Genomic DNA, 18,603 nt, shown 5'->3' with positions numbered 1-18,603 from the left:
GTATGACCTCCATGCAGTAAAGTTACTGGACATTTTTAGTGTGTAGACAGTTCTGTTGTCAAAAGGAGAAATTTTGTATCCAAACATCTCCTTAAAGAGAGGTGTGGGCCCCTATTCCCTGTATCACCCTCTGCTCTCCTGGACGCAACCTCAACTCAAGCAAATGACAATTTATGCAGAGCAAGGTTTCAAGAAGAGATGGTCCAAATTCACGTTCATTCCTCTCCCGAAAGTGTCCTGGAGGTGTTTTTTTGCCTGCTGTCTCTCTTAGCACCTTCAAGGGGAGATGAATGCATTTGGACAGGAGTCTCGGGTCATCTGCCCTCGCTATGCCAGACTGTCACCACGTGGATCCAGTCACCTCATGGGCTCTCATGCATCAGCCCTCCTCCCCGGCTGCTGCTGCCTGCTGCCACGGCAATTAGCTGGGAGCTGATTAGGCAAGCCTGACTCGGCAGCTAATCTTGTATCTCTCTGCATGTCACTGTATGATTAGAGAAGTTGGGGCTCTGTACTGGTGTTATACCAGAGAGAAGGGATAAAAGGCCGCTTTGGCTGTCTTTGGTGGAAATCCAGGAGGACTTTGCTGGATAAATGTGGCAATTTTTAAATTACTATTTGTATTGCAGTTGATTTTTTCTATGCATTGAATATTTACCTTCTTTACTAAAAGGAACCTATCTGAAATGGGGACTCTGAAAGTCAACCTCAAAAATGGAGAAGGGAGGAAAAGAGAGGAGGGAGAAGAAAGAAGGCAGTTAAAAAAACTGTTTAAAACGCCAAATCTGTCAAGTGCGGGCTCTATGAGAAGTCAAAATAAGATGGCAATTTTAAAATGCCTGGTGCACATGGATTCTGAGAGCCTCCATGGCTCTTACTCCATCTCAGGTGAGAGCCTTGAGGAAACGTGGTGATTTGCAGAAAGCTGTTCATGCTAGGAGGAAGGTGCCAACTAAAGAAAGGATGGGTGCCATCTGCATGGCACCAAGTGAGCTGCCCAGCACCACCGCCCTTCTCTTTGTATCACTGTCATGCTCTGCAAATACTGCCAAATAAAAGGACAAGTTGGGACTCAGAGGACAGCTCGGATCAGGTGACTCTCAAAGGAGGGACAGCCATTGAAAGGAAGGAACAGGACAGAGATCTCAAGTGGAAAGGAAATGGAAGAGGTCTTGAAACCTGCGGCTGACATTTCATTCGTATTCAACATGAGTTCACACCCCGCTCCATGGGTAAATGGGAGGTCGGAAACCAGAGATAGCATCTCCCACTAAGGCATTAATTCAGCCATGAAGCATAGCTGAGGTGGGTCTTTATCTCTCAAATACAGAAGGATGCTTGAGAAAAAGATATCCTAAATTACAGCTGGAGCAAGAGATCAATATCAGCTATCTTTTAATTTCTTGATTTTACACTTCTGCTTGGTAATCATACTTCTGACTTTGCAGTCAAACAACTCAACCCTTTGGTTTCTTAGGCTACGCCTTGTTACTGCTCTCCAGGATCATCACAGCACAGTCTGCTACTGCAGAGGGAACATTTCCCTTCGTGCACTTAGTCCAGTTTGAAGATTAATACATTCAAAGCTGAAATATTGTCTGGGAGCTGGTAGAACAAGGAAGGTCGTTTTCCCTCTCTAATATCTAAATAAGAATTAGGAGGGTAGATGAGATCTACTGTTTCTAAACCTCAAAGGACGCGGTAACCCCAAACAACCAGTTCAACATCCTCTGTACAGTGTCTATTTCCTCTGCTTAAAAGATCAATTTCAAATGAAAAATGCGGTTAGATTAATTTATTTTTTGCTAATGAGTTGGCTATATGTACTTTCAATTAATGAAAACCATTTTGAAGGTGTCATTTTGCACTAAAGCTGAATTCCAACATCTGTCCAAACACAACTTGGCACAAATTATGAGTAAAACTTGTGCTATGCAGCCTTCTAAAATGCAATAAATATGGGAAAAGTAAGGATCAGAGTACACACATGTTAAGCTATAAAGTTATTTATATAGGGATGAATTTGTCCAGTGCAATGAAACTCCAAATTGAAAGTGAAGGCTCCAGTCAACACTGCAATCAAATGTTTCCCCACCACAGAGAATCGATCTTTCACCAAGAAGACAAATAAAAAGTGCAAGAGCAAAGCAAACCTGAAGTTTATTATTTAAATCATGTTTCCTCTTTCAATTTAAATGATGATTTATTCCCTTGGAAGAAAATCAATTCACCTTACTGCCCGGAAGGAAGCCACTCAGTATTTCCATCAGGATGGCTGAGAGAAAGAACGGAGACCCAAGACAAGGAATTACAGTGGAATGCATCAGCTTGGCATAAATTGCACATTGCACATCTTCCTAATTACATTAACATTTAAATCTAGGCAAGGACCAACAGGCAAACATGGGCTGGGTCTGCCTGGCTGTGCCTGGCTGGCACAACGCATGGACATGACGGATGAACGGCCCAGGCAGGAACGAGTCGTCCCCACATGTGTGGACTGAGCTGGCCCCTGTGAAGCCTGCAACGGACCCTGGCATCCCTCTTTCCTGGTATATGAGGGACATGCACTAGTGCCAGTTCATACAAAAGTGTCCTCCAGCCCTTTGAGATGGAGGTTCTTTGCTGTGGCTGGGCTATGGCTTTTAGGGCAGGGGATGGCTCTATGAGGATGACTTATCTGCACTGCCAGGGCCAGACCAGGCTGTGAACATCCTGGGTGTAAAAGCAGGACAGGAACAGCTGCTGATATTGATGCACCTCAACCTTCCTTTGAGCAAATGAACCCCCTATGAGCCCATAAAGTGCCCGTGCCCCAGCAGCACTGAAGGTGGGGAATGACCTCCCTTACAATAAAACCCAGCCTCCTGCACCTGCACAAATCTCCTCCGTGATTTCCACGGGGTTGCCACGTCCATTCAGACACAGGCCATCCATTTCCCATGCAGTCCCATCTTGATTGCTCAGTGCCATGGGTGTACAGAGCCATTTGTACTGAAAAAAATTATTGCCTTAGGAAACAACATCATTTGTGAGTGTTGGAAGTTTTAAGTCAATCATTATTGTTAATAGTGCAGAAAAGAAAGAGAAATAATTTCATCTGCAAAAGTGTGCTAATTATGGATAGGCCCGAGACAGCATTTCTTAGCATTGGCCTCTCAATGCTCTCAATTCCCTCTGTGAACAGATGGGGAAACTGAGTCACTGGGCGGACCGTGACATGCCAAGTGAAGCAAGATGAACCAAATTGAACAAGAAAGCATCCCTGGTGCCAAGAGTTGGCACTTTCCTGCTCTGAAGGAGGCTAAGCAAAAAATATCCTGGTCTCTGGATACAGAGAGAGAAATGGTCCCAACAAGGTAGAGACACAGTCCAGGAAGGAGAGACATACCCAGAATTGTCTGGGAAGAGCTGCAGGATTTCTGTCCCTGTGTCTCAGGGACAGCATGACATAAGCATAGGGGCTTGGGGATTATTTCCCTTTCTTCCTCTAGCTCCTCTTTGTGAACATAGCTTTTCATTAAGAATAAAAATCAAATCACACCAACTCAAACTGCAGCAGCTGTTGAAAGTGGGCCCCAGCTTGGTGCTGGAGGCAATGCTCATGTGGGGAAGCAGGCAGGGAAAGTAGGAAGAAAGGAAAAGGCAGCAAGAGACGGGGCAAGGGCTTGGGGGGAGCTGCCAGGGTTGCACAAGACTCTGGGCTGTGAAGGGTCGATCCAGATTGTGCTAAATTTTTCCACTGGCCTCAGTGGTGCTGAGATCCTGCTCATATTGTGTTACCAAAAAGAATACGTTCCCCCTATTTTTCCCCCCCATCACCAGCCTGGTCTTAGCCCATAGATACCCCCCATGCTGTGCTGGAAGGAGGATCCCTTGGGGTTATTTTATGCTCTTCTGCTGATGGCGTCACCAGCAACGTCTCCTTTCAACCTGGATCTGCCTGTTCAGCCACCCTCCGGCTACGTGCCCGGCGGCAGGCTGTACCAGGGCCAGACTACTTGCAGAGCAGGGGAGACTCAGCTCATTGCTATTCTGTAGGGCACACCTCCGGCTGTGGGGCTTTTTTGTGCCTGCCTTGGACAGTGTCAATCGCTCTTTCTTGCAATGGGGCATCCTGTGCGAGAGCCTAGTGGCTGCCCCAGCAGCTGGGCCTCCGTGCTGCCAGCTAAGGCATCTTCCTGCCAGGAGTGCGTCCAGCCTCCAGGATGGCTGGTTTCTGAGTCCAGGGACAGGAACGTCCCCAGACTCAGTTCAGTGTCCCCGGCTCAAGCTCAGAGATTAATTTGAAGCTAGAAGAGGAGAGAGTTTCAGGTACTCTAAAGAAGACAGTAAATTTATTCAGGGCACCAGGATGCCCATTCACAGACCATGGATGACCTATCCCAGGAGGACCAGCTCCCTCATACCACTCCTCCTGGCGCCAATCCACATGCTGGGCTCTCCCCTGCAGCCCACCCACATCCACCCGCCCTGCATCTGGCAGGATCACTTGGGAAAAGCATCGGTTTTTCTCTAGAATAAACTGCTACTGTTCACGGTAGCTCAGCTGTGCTGGCTGTCATTTCTCCAGGCTCTGAGAGGGTGCTGTTGTCCCCAAGGGGATAAACCTCTCAAGATGTCCCTGTCTTTCCTGGGAGCCATCTCTCACCCACACGGCCTCCTCTGTGCTCCATGTCCTGATGGCCTCTGAGCTGAGCTTCCCCCTGCGTGATGTCTGCTGGGAGTCTTGAACCCTTGTGAACCGTGTCCAGGCTTCCCTCGTACCCTTTGCGTAGGACCCTGGAGGGTTTCTCCTCATCCTTCCTCCAGCCAGAGAGTTCTTCTAGCCCATCAATTTCTTTCCACTTTGAAATGACTCCTGTGGGTGTCATGAAGAAACTAATCTCCCAGGTCATTCACCAGATCTTGTCCTCCATATGATTTCCTTCTTTTTTTCATTCCTTTCTGTCCTTCTCCGTTCCCCCTGCCTCCAAGCCAGAATATCAGTGTAGGTAATACTCCGAATATTTTCTGAATTTCAGTCCCCTGTTGACTCCTCCAATGCTGCTCCAACCAGTCCCCTGAGCCATCTTTCCATGCCAAGGCTCACACTGTGGCCCCTTGGGATGAGTCATTCCTCCTGGCTGTCAGGCTGATTTTGAGCATGGTTGTTTGGACGCAGTGGCCATGTGGCCCCAGTTCCTGAGCTAGTTTGCCCTAGCTCTTCCTAATCTGCCTTGAATGCCCAGGGACAACCAGGTCCCACGCCAAACAACCTGGTGGCTGCCACATCCCCTTGTAGTGCAAACCCATATGCAATATCCCCTTGCACTCAGGAACCAGCTGTTTGAGATGTCCTGGACAGGAAACCCGGTCTGCTCTGGCTTCACTGACTGCAAACTCCCCATGGACAATGGCAGTGGGTCTGTAGTCCCTCCATATCAGATCCTGAAAGCAGAATTTGGTAGGCTTTGCACTAGCTGTCTCCACCCAAGCTTGTGGGCAAAATCCCCTTTCTGGTTGACAGAGTCAGCCTGGCACTTCTGCGACATGGCTGAGCTCATCCTAATGCCAGGAACAGGCCAGAGAAACCATACTGTAAGGCACCCTGGGGCATAAAGAGAGCTGAGGGTGGCTCAGCTGTTGAGGGCCACAGAGCAAGACGGATGCCACATGCATGTGCCACGGGCTGTGCAATGACGCAGAGACCAGCCTCCAGAGCTGGTGGCTGGGGAGGAAGTCAGTGCTGGCTGGGCTCAGTGGAAGAGGAGTTGCCTGAGCCTGCCCGTGCACTCAGACCCAGCCCCATGAGTCACTTTACTCTACCTACTCTGGCCAGTGCAGAGCAGAGGTGGTACTGTTTCCATAAAGACTAGATGATTACAAAACCTCCCATCAATGGAGTCAAATTCTTCCATCTCTGGGGTGGTGGTAGATTCAAGAGCTTCCTATCGGAGGGCTCCTGCATGCTCCCAGCTGCCTACAGCTCAGCCGACTGGGATGTGGGGCTAGTTCTGACTCACTCCTGACATGCTGCCTGCAGGCCTGGGCTGGGCTGGCAGGCTGGAGGCCAGGCAGGCTGAAATGGCAGCATTGCTTTGGCAAACCCTCCTTCATTAGGGTGTTTCAGTTATCTCATTGCCTTCAGCTATATGGGGGTCCTTTGAAAAGACCAGATACTGGGTATCATCATCACCTTCATCAGCTCAGCACCCCTGAAAGCATCCCAGTCACTCCAGGAAAGGGAAAGTCAGCTTTGAAGTGCTGTTGGGAGTGTGATGGAAGCTGTCATGGTGTTCCTGAGTGTTTTAGGGACCCTACTGCTCAAACATGCGTTTGATGAGCTGCCAAACCATGGTCTCAGAGCCACCCTTCACTTCCCACTTTGGTGCCTCAGCAGAGGTTTGCAGTCGCAGGACATGCCAACAGTGGGGAGCCCTTCTTTTGGCCCCAAGACCCAGCTCCAGGAAAGTCCATCTTTGGGCATCAAGCATAGCAATTTTTTGCCACAGCAATTTTTTATGTCCTTCCCTTCCCTTCCCTTCCCTTCCCTTCCCTTCCCTTCCTTTCCCTTCCCTTCCCTTCCCTTCCTTTCCCTTGCCTTGCCTTGCCTTGCCTTGCCTTGCCTTGCCTTGCCTTGCCTTGCCTTCCCTTCCCTTCCCTACCCTTCCCTTCCCTTCCCTTCCCTCCCATTTCCTTTTCTCCAGGAGAATCCAGCCCTTTCCCCTAAAGCCTAAACGCTACCTCCCTCCAACGACATGGGCACAGCAGTGCTGGAGCAGGAGGTGGGACCTAGCTGACCCCCAAGCAGATGGCTCTCCTGGGCTTTGTCAAGCCTGCTAGCTGAATTATAGCTTTGCCTGTGTTACACCATTTCAAAAGACCAGCAGGTCCATCATCCACCTTCCACATCTCTGCTTAAAAGGCAGAGAAAGCAGGGGAGTGAGAGGAGCAGAGATGTTGCAGACATCCTACTGTCAATCCCACCATGTCCAGTGGCCCTGGCAGTTGGTGCTCCACACCTTTTGCTTGATGGAGATGTCACAGACAATTCCTATTGTCACAGGATGACAAGAGGCAAGCATATGGAGTCCCCATTGTCTGATGACTCTTCTGTCTGCTTCATAGAGTAGCTCCTCTTGGAGAGTTAGTTAAAAACATTCCCAAATCACTGTTATGGAGATGGCAGAGCCCTACTGGGTTCCATCCACTCATCTCAGCCTAGTTTGACAGCTGTGTTTGTGGCAGGACGAATTCATGGACAGGAACCACACTGCATCGCCCCTATAGATGCATCTCAGTCCTTTTTGACTCGGCGGATGGAGAAGCTGCTGCTTTTAAGTAGGACAAATTGAGCTGTGGCTCTCAGCGCTATTGGCTCTAGGCTCCGAACGCAAGAGATCTGCAGTCCAGAAGGACCATTTGCCTCTATGAAGAAATCATGCTTCACCTCGTACAGCTGCATGGAGCACCATGGCACACACTGGGATCACAGAGGAACCCTGCTCCCTGCTGTCTGGTGCCCCAGGGACAGCCATGACATCAGACTAGGCTGATTGCTGCACAGTGCATGAAAGAAAGTGCCAGGTCATCCTGATGTGTCTCAGCATCTACATTCACACCTCCTGTGCCCTGGCCTCCATCTCTGCCCAACTGTGTAGGTAACCCTGAGTGAGCCATGGTACTGCTCTATGCCTCAGTTTCTGTTCCTGTAAATGTGCTGCTACCCTTGGTGGGAACATGCCTTCAGATTTACTTGTGAAACCTTGTCAAGAGGCAACTTTTTAATCTTAAAACTGGTGGAAATGGGGTGGGAGGAAAAAGAAAATCTTCCCAGAGTGCAATTTTGGCATATGGAGGGTGAGAGCCAGCAGGAGAGAGCTGGTTATCATTCATTTCCCTGCAACAAAATGCAGGAAGACATAAGCTCTGCTGAGGAGACAGATGTTGACGTCTAGCTAATGGGGTCAGGGCGAAATGATCCCCTGGGAAGATTACCCAGCGCAGGGATTGTGTCTCACCCTGCTCAGTAACAGATAGGCAGAAGTCCAGGACAAGAGGAGGTGCTGCTGCCTGGCCTGCCCATCCTGGGCGCCTGGGGGTCGCACACCTCCTTTTCCCATTTTAATGCGGAAAGTTTGGGACTAACCCCAAATATCAGCAAGCCTAGGCATCCCTGCTCAGGAATGGGGAGGATTCAGTGCTCTTCCCCTCTTTCTCTCTGTGCTGCCATGAAAAGAGCACCCATCCCATGGCTCCTGCTGGCTGGAACCTTGCCACATCCCATGCTTATCCCAGGGAGGGGCATGGCAGGAAATTCAAGCTTTTTCCCCAAGATCCCAGGAGCTGAAAACACTGCTGAGAGCCCAGGTTGCTTCCCTCTAGCCTATTTCTCAGTGCCTGTAGGTTTTTTGAGTGACCTGATTGTTTTTCTGTCGGCAAACATATCATGGTGCTGCTGTGGCAGCTGTGCATGCCCCTAATCCAGATGTCCCCTCACTGAGGGAAGAGCCCCTGCTGAGCATGGATGCAGCGCTGATCTCTGACTTAGCCTGCACTCAGCTGAAAATTACTTTGTGGATCACAGAGTCTTGCTAAAAGCTGGCTTACCCAGGTATTTATAAGGATATTGAGACCAATATAAACTGCTGGGAAAACACCTGTGGAGGGAAGCCCTCCACCTGCCCATTTCCAATGCTCTCATCATTTCGGTGACACTGGAATTGTGCTCCAGGTCTGGGCTGCAAGTTTGGTCACAAATTAGCACCGAAATCACATTAGCTGACATTCATTTCTGCAATGCTCCCCCCCCGCCCCACACATTTTAACAGAGCCCCACAGAATCCTCAGACGTCTCAGGGATGAGGATGAGACGAGTGATGGAAACTGGAGCATCCCATGTGTACTGGCAGTTACAAAGCGAGTTCACTGACCCATACAACCTCCCATGGTTAAACTAGACCCTGGAGCTAGATCCTGGGGATAAATTTGGGGGTAAATCCATCCTAGGGGTGTGTTTGGGGGTAGGTCCATGCTGGCGGTAGCTCTATCCCTGAAGGGAAAGAAGCGGCTGGCACTATTTGATCACAGCCTTTCCAAAGTTGAGGCCATGTATGCATTTATACAGCACCTAGCACAGCAGTTTGGTGCCAGGCATGGATGCATTGCCATGGTATAATTATAATTGAAATGTACCATCTGGCACTTGGACAAACATGCCACCCCCAGAGCAAATCACTGAGGAAAGGGATCTGGAAGAGGTTTTTCCTTAGGAGGAGTGGTATACAGCCTTTCCAGGCACCACAGACTCGGCTCGGAACAGAGCTCAGCTCTCAAAGTAAAGTGCTTGCTCTGATTTAACACTTACACTCCGAGCTGATTGAGAGTACTGGAAAATCTCTAAAGTCTCATTAGACCTTCCTGGGCTGTGATTTCTGCTTTTTATTCTGTGACCTTGATTGTGATCTACCAGTTCCCTGGGAATGAAGATCTCCACCGGTTACCCTTGTTTGCTAAAAATATAGTTGGTGGAGGCCAGCAAGGGAAAAGACAAAACCAAGGAGACAAGTGGCATCAGAGACCTGCCACTCCCCTAAACTTCTCCAGCTTAGGAAATTGGGAGCATTTTCCTGAGAAATGCAGTCAGTACTTTCACTGGGGCAGGTCCTGGAAGGAGGGACAGCATCTTGTCTTTGACTAATGCAGATTGAAGGAAATCTAGCTGAGGTCCCAGGCATAAGCTCGCCCCCTCCCCCAGCAGCTCTCCTGTCTCGTGTTCCCAGATGGATGTTTTTGAAACATTTCCTCCACATTTAAAAATAGGCCTCAGAAGAGCCATGGCTGGGTTTATTCACTTACTTGGCTGAGCAGAATCGCTTGCTGTTGCCCTGGTTTATCATCTGCTTTGGCCAGGCTGGTTAGATACAACCTCCAGCGACTCAGCTTCCCAGGGGACTCCCAAATGAAAAGCATCACCTTGCAGGCAGATTGCCCTCAAGTGCAGCATACACTTCCTTTTCTTAATTTCATCCCATTGATCTTTTTTTTTTTTTTCTTCAGGCTGAAACCTTGGTGCCAGCCTGAAAAATGGCTTCTTAGGTTTTTGTACCTCCACCTTTCAGAGGGCACCGTCTCTTCCAGGGTGCCAGCTCCCACAGGGATAGGGTAAAGGGCCATGACACTTCCCAAACTCAGCTGAAACCTCTCCATATCCTTCCCTCAGTCTTTGAGAGCCTGAATGTCTGGGGAGGCTTCCAGGCACTTAGAGTCCAGAGCACCGGAAGATTTCGCCATGCTCTTCAATGCTAATCGATCTTTCCTGGGAATTTGGGGCAAAGCATAGTCCCATCACAAGGCCTCCCCCCCCCATCCACCTCTCCCTGCCCTCCCACAGCAGCAGGGTGCCCGCCACCCTCCTGCCGAACCATTCCTGAGCCCTCAGTGGAGGGAAGGGGGAAAAAAAAACCCTATCTGCTGGCTCAGAGGTACACTCTGCTCCATGACCCAGCTGGCCACGGGCAAGGAGGCTTCCTGGGGTTTCCTGTAACCCATCCCCAGCTGGCCCCATGCCTGTGGCTCTTGGCAGGCCCTGAGACAAGGGGAAAGAGTGCTGCAATTGCAACAAGAGCTGGAGCTCAAGCTCGTCTCCTCTCCAGCAGGGAAACGGAGGGATGGATGCCTCATTTGCACCAATCTCCAAACAGCCCCTGGTGCAAGCCAAAAGCAGCCCCCCTTGCCCTGTGTCCCCCCTGCTGTCCCCTCCTACTCCCAACAGTATCCTGCTGCAAAGAGCTGGGATTCACCCTTCTCCTGGCTTGCAGGAGCTGCAGGTCAGGGCTGATGAGAGCTCCTGCCATCCCTGAGCTGTTTTATCTCTGAAGGCTCAGGACAGAGCACTACTGAAACAGCAGACAGTGCCAGAGCTGTCCTCCAGAGCCACTCACAGACCCTGCTTTATCCTCACAGACCCTGCTTAATCCTAGACTCTCCCTCTGCTGAGTCCTGTATTCCCCTCTCAGCTCCTGCTTCCCATTTCCTAGCAATTTCCAGCCCAGTTTGATCTAATTTCCGTGGCTCTGCAGCCTCACACAAAATGCAGCTCACCCTGGCTGGAGGCTTATTTGGAAGCTGCAGTGGGAAAGGCAGGGCTGGGGTGATGGGTGAGCACCCAGCTCCCTGGTGTCGGGGCTTGGACATGAAGGGCAGGAGATGGCCTGCTGGGCAGTGAGAAGCCCCACGGGCGAGGGCTCTTGCTACATACAGATTTCTCCAGGTTTTCTCTTCCTGGCACAAGTTTCAAAGCACTTGAGGAAAGAGCTGACGGTCCAAGACAAGCAGGCGGGGGGAGGATCAGTGAGGAAACCCCAAGACGGGACTTGTCTGTATCCATGCATCCGGCCACCCCGCTGCACCTTGCTAGCCGAGACGTGTGCTCTGTGGGGGTTCTGGCTGCAGTGTGTCCCGAGGCGTCATTGCCACCCCTCCCGAACATGAAAAGCCCGACACAGTGTCTCCGAGCAGAGACAGGCGCTGAAGGAGCTGCATCCCTCCCTAAACATCCCCCCATCAGCATCCCCTTCTGCATCCTGTCACCAGTGGCTGCCGCGGAGATGCTGGGGGCCAGTTCCTGCCAGACACCCCCCAGCCTGCTGCTTCCTCTCCCTTTGAACTCATTTCATCATCTCCCAGGAGTGATGAGAGTGGCTGTGAGGGGGAAGCACAGGCTGGGCCAGGGGACCCTGCTGTGCCCAGTGAGGGTGCCTGGGGTGCTGCCTTTCTGCCGGGCCAGTGAGGAAGGATGCAAGAAGGGAGTTGCAGGCTTTTCCGTACGAGAACAGCAAACCTATTTTAGGTACTTTCCAGCTGTTTGGAGCAGCTCCCGAGAAGGCGGGAAAGTGTGATACCTCCTCCTCCAGCCTGCCCAAGCTGAGCAACGCTCCTGCATCCTCCCATAGCAGAGGAAAGGCCTCACTGGAGGATGCAGCCTCTTTCAGCCCCTGGCAGCCCCCGAGTAGTGCTTCAGAGGGTTTTGGAACAGAGGGAGAGGGTTTGGTAGGATAACACAGTCCCCAGACTCTACTGTGGGCATGGGCTGCTAGGTTTGCCTCCAAGCTCTGCACTCGTCAACATACTTCAGCCCCAATGCCCTCTTCCCTCTGATATTCAAGAATTGCTGGTGGAGGAAAGGTCACTGAAAAGAAGAAAAGTGTGTCAAAATTCCCTTTCTTTTTGGTAAAAATCCCTAAGAAATCATTCACTGCTGGAGTCTTCCTGCCAGGACTTCCAGCCTCCATTCTGCATGGACGGCCCATGTTCCTTGGTGTTCTCATGTCCTGGCTCAATGTGTAAGTGTGGCTGGAGAACACCTTTGCTGCTGCCTCTTGTTAAAAGCTGGCTGGTGGAAAAGCCAGCCCTGATCCAATGGGTGCTTGTGCAGCCTCTCCTTGACTCGATGGGAAAGCCAGCCATGGGACTGAGGAGGATGCCCAAGCCAGAGCAGAAGCTTTGTGACCACTTGGACATCTCCAGCTGGGATCCCCGGACACATTCAGAGGTGTCTCATGGCAAGATTTGCTTGAGATGTGGCCATGCTGCCAACAAACCCCAATCTCAGGGCAGCAATGTCTGCTGTCCACCCAAAGCTCACTCTCTGGTGGGATGCATGAGAGAATATGGGGAGCAAATGGCCTGTGCTTTCGGTGGTGCAAGGAGCAAACCGTTGGGTGATGCCCCCAACCTTGGAAGCCCAGGGAGGGGGGTTTTGTGTACGGCCAGGAACTGGAGCTGGGCTGCACTACACCGTGTTCTCCCTTCCTTGCCAAGCTGCACTTCCAGCCCCAGCTCCGTGCTGCCTAATTAAATAGAAAGCTTTGAAAGCCTGGTGATGACTTTGTTTCTCCTTCAGGCAACTCTTTCCAGCCAACAGTCCTGTCTTCTTCTCACCCTGCTTCTCACATGCTGTCTAGCATGTAACAGGAATCTCTGTGGCACCCAAGATTCTTGTGCATCCCTTCAGGGTTTCAGAAACGCAAGCGATACCCTGCAAGGAAAGCCCTTAGCGCAGACAGCTTTTGCTGCTGGCACAAGGATGGAGCGGAGATGCATGGAGCCTCTCTCGTTGCTGCTCCCATTCCCTGCCAGCTGCCTCTGAGAAATGCATTTCCCCTGCCTGCGGTGGAAACATTTCCCTGAGCTTCATCAGAGCCAGCAATGGCCAAGTGCAAGCTGATACTGGCCAAGGATGCAGGGGCTCCACCAGCACGTCAGGACAAGAGAAGCCAGCAGAGACCCCCCCCCCCTGCCCTGTTGGGCCACGAATCAGCCACGCTGCCGAGTGTCCACCCCCTCTCCCCCACGCCAAGTTTATCTCGCGTCTTTCTCTGAACTGCGCTGCCTTGGCGTGCCATGCTATCTCCTGACCCCATCCCATCCAGGCCCAGTGTTGGCTGACCACACTCTGCACCTCTGTGTCACAGGATGTGCCCCTGCTCTGTGTCCTGGCTGCTCCCAAGGCCAGGGCAAGAACAGAGATGTCCTCGTGTTTCTCTCCTCAGCTCCAATGTTTGCAAACCTCCAGCCACTGGCAGACTCCATGATCCCTTCGGAGCTGGGGGCCCTATTGCCCTTGCATCGCTGAAGATGTTTCCCTGCATGAGCAGCTCTCCTTGGTGTCTCCCAGGTACAAGCTGTGACACACAGGCGCAGGACATCTGCTCCTCCTGCCCCTTTGGGAACATCTGGCACACGATTTACCCTCAGCCTCTGCTCCTCAGTCCACTGAGTCCTGGCCACACGGCCCAAAATATAAAGGTGCTGGGTGATAGGTTTGTTAAGGTGAGCACCCACAAAGCAGGACTCTGACCCTCAGACAAGAAGGTGAGGGCAGGCAGGCAACAGCCCCACTGCCACGATGGGGATGCCCTCCTTGGAGAGGGGTTATTCCTCCCTGGCTACCAGAGCCTTTCTCAGGCACAGGATGCAAGCAGAGGCCAGGAGATGCCAGAAGAGGTCAGATCTACATCCCCACATGCACTGCCAGGTAGCTGGCAGCAGCAGGGGACCTTTTCTGGAGAGGGAGCTGGATTTTTCCAGCACATCCTTCCCTAAAAATGAATGCAAGGCGGGTACTGAGCAGCCCAGCCTCAGCAGACACTTCACTGGGTGAAACAAATCGGCCAAAGCAGAACAGCTGAACTGCCCCCTTGAAGCCTCCACATCAGTCCTCTGGCTGTGAGAGGAGTCAAGGCAACGTGCTATGATGGAGAAGGCCCTGCAGCAGGTGCTTCACGAGGGACCTCAGTCCTGCCAAGGTGTCTCAGGCTCCCAGCATCTGGTGCCACTTTGCATATCAGTGGGTTTGATGTCACCATGAGGAGCAAAACCGTGAGGCTGCGTTTCAAGCCATGAGCGCCTGGGCCCACAAAAAATGTTTCCGTATCATATTTGGGTAATGTGCTTTTGGCATCTAGCAACAAGTCGAAAGAAATTTGGGGCATTTCTGATTTAGAAAATATCTGTTAGCAGTGTTTTCTATCCTATTTATGTTCTCCAGTATTGTTTTGCTGCTGCTGTGTCTAGGAGACAAACCCAGTGGCGAAAATCACAACATTTGCCAACTATGGGGAATTAACAACAGGAAAAGAAGGAAACTTCCAGGGACAAGAAAACAGGAGAGCTGGAGAAGTCGAATTCATATTGTCGAGGCTTTCAGTACTAGACTGGGCTACAAGAACCATAGTAAAATCTTACGCTGTTGAATGACTGAGCACGAAACGGGACGACAAAATTCAGGGTCCATATTGCACAAGAAAAACCCACCTAAATTCTAGCCAGCATGAGGGGCTCTAACTTAATCCTACTCTAGGGAAAGATCCTACTGTCAGAGCAGAAACCTCCCAAAAAAGGCCCATTTGATGCTCAGATGCAGTAAGGGAGGAAAGAGGCTGGATTTGTTAGAAAAAATGACAGACAAGGAACTAGCGAGTGTTGCTATGTATAAACCTGCAGTCCTCCCACATCCTGAATCCATCCCCACCTCAAAGCGGATGCAGGAGAACCAGAAAAGCTCTGAGAGCCATAACAGGGTGAGAACTGCACAACACACTGGCGGGCCAAAGGATGAGGATTTTTCTGGCTGGGAAAATCACGCTTACCAAAGAAGTTGGTAAAGGCCTGTGAAAAGGTGTGCGGCAGAGAGAAGGTGACCAGGGCCCATGTTTTTTGCCCTGTACACAAGATCGACAGGGTGCCCACTGAATTACCCCGACAAGACGAAAGGAAGAGCTGTTTCGCAGCAGCTCCACGTGGGATGTATTGGGGCAGGATAGCTTCCAGAAGGGATTGGACAAATTCCTGGAAGATGGAGGTGCTGACGGCTCTGATGACAGCTCTCCAAGAAAACTCAAAAGCTTGCGATTGCCAGAAGCTGAGTGGGTAGCAAGGACTTCTCACTCAGTGCACACACACGCACACTTTTTTCCTCAAGCATCCGCTACCAGCCACTTTTAGAAGAAAAACCCCAAAGCAACAATCTCTGGCTTGAACCAATGGAGCTAGGGATGCCAGGCACTCCTGAGCAGTCAGCGTCGGCCCTGATGCACCCATATGGGAAGGTGAGGGAGTGCTGCCCTGGGAAGTGGTCCTAGTCCTGCTGGGGTTAGGGCAGCACCTTGGGCAAGGGGGTTTGGTCCCTTTGGGGGTCTTGGTGCTGATGCACTGAAGAAGGGTCATGTATTCCTCTAGCAAATGGGCTGGAGCTCGCATCTGAATGGGGCAGCAGGGCAACTCGAACTGGGCATGCGCTCAGCTGTCCCTGCCTGTGGCACAGGCTGCTGGCGGCACTGGCCACACCAGCCTATGAGTCGGCAGCGCTGCTGTTTTGCTGGCCAGCCTGAACCGCTTGTGAGCACCATCTGTGCTCTGTCACTTGCACACCGCTCCTCGGCATTGGCCTTCCCATCTCCTCTCTTAGCTGGAATGAGATCTGCCAGCGTTTGCTTAGGGAAGGTTTCTTCCCCTCCAGGATCCGTGGGCCCCACCTTTCCCATCTCCAGCCCTCCCACAGCACAGCTGAACCACGGGTTGAGTTTTCCAGCAATGCTCTCAGCAGGTCACCATGAGTGGGAGCTTTCCTGCAGCTAATGAACCTGACAAACACCCTGTTCTCCTTCCTACAGCTCCTCATGCAGCGCAAGGGGTACCAGCAACAGCAAATGCCCAGCGAGGGGCCGTGCCAGGACGCCTTCAGAGAACAGCACTGACACCAGGCATCGCATCCCTGTCCTGACCTGCTAACACCGTCCCTGGTCCTGCCACGGTGCCCCATGCCCTCAGCAGTCATCTCCCCAGTCCCGGCTGCAAACCGAGGGGCTGTGCCATTGCACTGGCAAGGAAGCAGTTAACTATCTCCTCTCGGAGCTGCAGAGTTCAGAGAAAGTGCGTCCCCCCGATTTATGCCCAAGCACAGTGGTGAGGCAGCCGGACGGTATTTGCAATGGGCTCAGTTTTGCCGACAGATGTTGAGAAGGGGAAGGACGGGGAAATGATTCACTGGCAGGGCAGCCTTACAGCCAGGATTCTCCCTGGGGAGGCAAGGTTGCCTCGTGAGACACCCTAGGGTCTCGCTCCTAGCCCCCCGACCCCCAAAGGGATGCCATGTGTCTGGCAGGACCCTGAGCAAGCAGGTCACTAGCCCTAGGCTCCTGAGCTCCTCTGGGCAGGGGAAACCTGGGATAAAGACAGATCTATCTTCCCCTTTCTGCGAGTGGGCTAAAGCTCAGCACAGCCAGAGCTTGCTGTTATCGCTGCTGTGGCCAGATGTGCCCCGTCCCTTGGAGCGGAGGAGTTAACACTAAGAGACCTTCCTCCTGTTGTGACTGCTTCTTGGAGAGTTTGTGGCCTCCTCGATCCCTTTACCCATAGCAGCAGCCACCCCTGCACCCAGCCGCAGAGCATTTTCCTACCTGACGGGGATCTTCACTCGCAGGTATCGATCCACGGCGATGGCCAGGAGCGCCAGGATGGAGCTCTCGGTGAGGATGAGCACGGGGCAGGCCACCATGAGGCAGCTGTAAAACTCTGTCTGTGGCCCGATGTTGATGATGATGGCCAGAGGGATGACCAGGGCCCCCACGGCCACGTCGGCCACTGCCAGCGAGACGATGAAGCAGAAAGTGGCATCCCGCAGTGCCTGGTTCATCTTCACAGCCCAGATGACCAGGATATTCCCAGGCACGGACACCAAGGCGATAAGAACTTCAATGGAGATGTAGGCAGCCTGGAAAGCTGAGATGGGGTGTGCCATGATGCTCCGGCCCCCTCCCCACAAGTGCTGGGGTCCTTCGGTCACCTGCAAATGCACGGGGAGGTGGTGAGCAACTGGCATCGTTAACTGCTCTGCGAGACGGGATGGAGCCTGTCGCGGGGGGGGAGCCGGGAGAAAAAGTCTCTGTCTGTGCCTGCCCCTGCTGCTCCCCCTTCCCTGGGGCACGGCCAGCCCCCCCCAGCCCCTGTCCCACCTGTGCAGTGCCCACCTCCATCCCGCGGTGGTCTGCTTTGCAAACGCGCCTGGGAGTCCCGTCGCGCATGGGGCGAGCGGTAGCCGCCTGTGAGCCCCCGGGGAGTGCCGGGGCACCTTGTTCCCCTGCACCTCCTGCTGCCAGGGCTGGGGACCCACCACCCCTGCGGGACTCCGTGCAGCTGTGCGCCAGACCCCCGCGGCCACTGCAGCCGGCGATGACACTCTGCTCCCCTCCCATCTGCTTCCTGCTGCGAATGTGCACAGTGCTTCGGCAACAGCGAGCCACCCCCGGCTGGCTGACCCGGCCTCCCAAACCAAGTCCCGAGTCCCCGTAGCTCACCTTGTCCTGGAAACTAAGTGCTTTTTGGGGGTGTCTCCCCCCGCAGAAACAAAGTTCTTCACCCCCAGGGCAGCTCAGGGGACATGCTGAGCGGGCACCAGAGGGATGCTCAGGACTCTAAGTACCATGCAGCCGGCTCGGCTTGGCTCCGCGTCCTGCTGGTGCCGCCCGGCCCCGCTGCGGTGAGCTGAGCCGTGCACAGCTCCTGGTGTCCTGCACCGCTCTGCTCCCGCAGCCTTCTGCCAGCTTCCAGCAGGAGCTGGAGCATCACATGGTGCAACGCGGCAGCTCCTGCAGCAGTTTAAAGAGCGACTGACCCGATTTGGGGCCCGTCGGGCAGAGCTGAACTGAGAGGAGAAGGGAGTGGGCTGGACTGGGCTGCAGCGCCGGTGGGAGCCGGGCCAGCCTGGCCGGCTGGCCCTGGGGATGGAGAGGCAGAACAGACACAGCTCGGCAGCGAGGGGAGGTCCGGTGGGATGAGCTGAGTCGGAGCTGGGAGCAGCGTGAGTGTCAGAGCCCGCACCAGCCCCAGAAGTTGCCTCATGTGCCGAACTTGTTTTGGGTCCTGATTTTAGCATCAGAACCGACATCAAGATTTAGTATAAGCGCACTTTCTGAAGGGGATGTGAACCCCAAGGCAAAACCAGAACCAGCCTCAGCTCTGAGAGAGCAAGGACCCAGGCCAGCAAGCAGCTATGGACCAGGCGTTGCTCTGGGACCAGCACCCAAAGTAAGGACGAGAACTGGCACAGAGGGCGGAGAA

At 52.7% G+C, this 18,603-nt stretch overlaps 1 protein-coding gene across 2 annotated transcripts in view; it reads right to left on the bottom strand.

The window, feature by feature from the left end:
* The window catches only part of ADORA1 (adenosine A1 receptor), a 28,591-nt gene extending 10,329 nt beyond the window's left edge, over positions 1-18,262 (bottom strand). The window contains exons 1-2 of one of the 2 annotated variants that reach the window (XM_009667313.2): positions 17,841-18,262; positions 16,944-17,329 (exon numbers count right to left, since the gene is read on the bottom strand). In XM_009667313.2, the coding sequence (XP_009665608.1) occupies positions 16,944-17,284 (341 nt within the window). In that variant the 5' untranslated portion in view covers positions 17,285-17,329; positions 17,841-18,262. Of the gene's footprint in view, positions 1-16,943; positions 17,330-17,513; positions 17,747-17,840 lie in introns of those variants that run through there. The other variant, XM_068918504.1, reaches the window with a different exon arrangement.
* Between the last annotated feature and the right edge of the window lie 341 nt (positions 18,263-18,603).

Source organism: Struthio camelus, chromosome 24 (assembly GCF_040807025.1).
Source record: "Struthio camelus isolate bStrCam1 chromosome 24, bStrCam1.hap1, whole genome shotgun sequence".
Taxonomy (NCBI): Eukaryota; Metazoa; Chordata; class Aves; order Struthioniformes; family Struthionidae; genus Struthio; species Struthio camelus.
The sequence above is the reverse complement of the archived record's forward strand: the minus strand, read 5'-3'. Positions and strand labels throughout refer to the sequence as shown.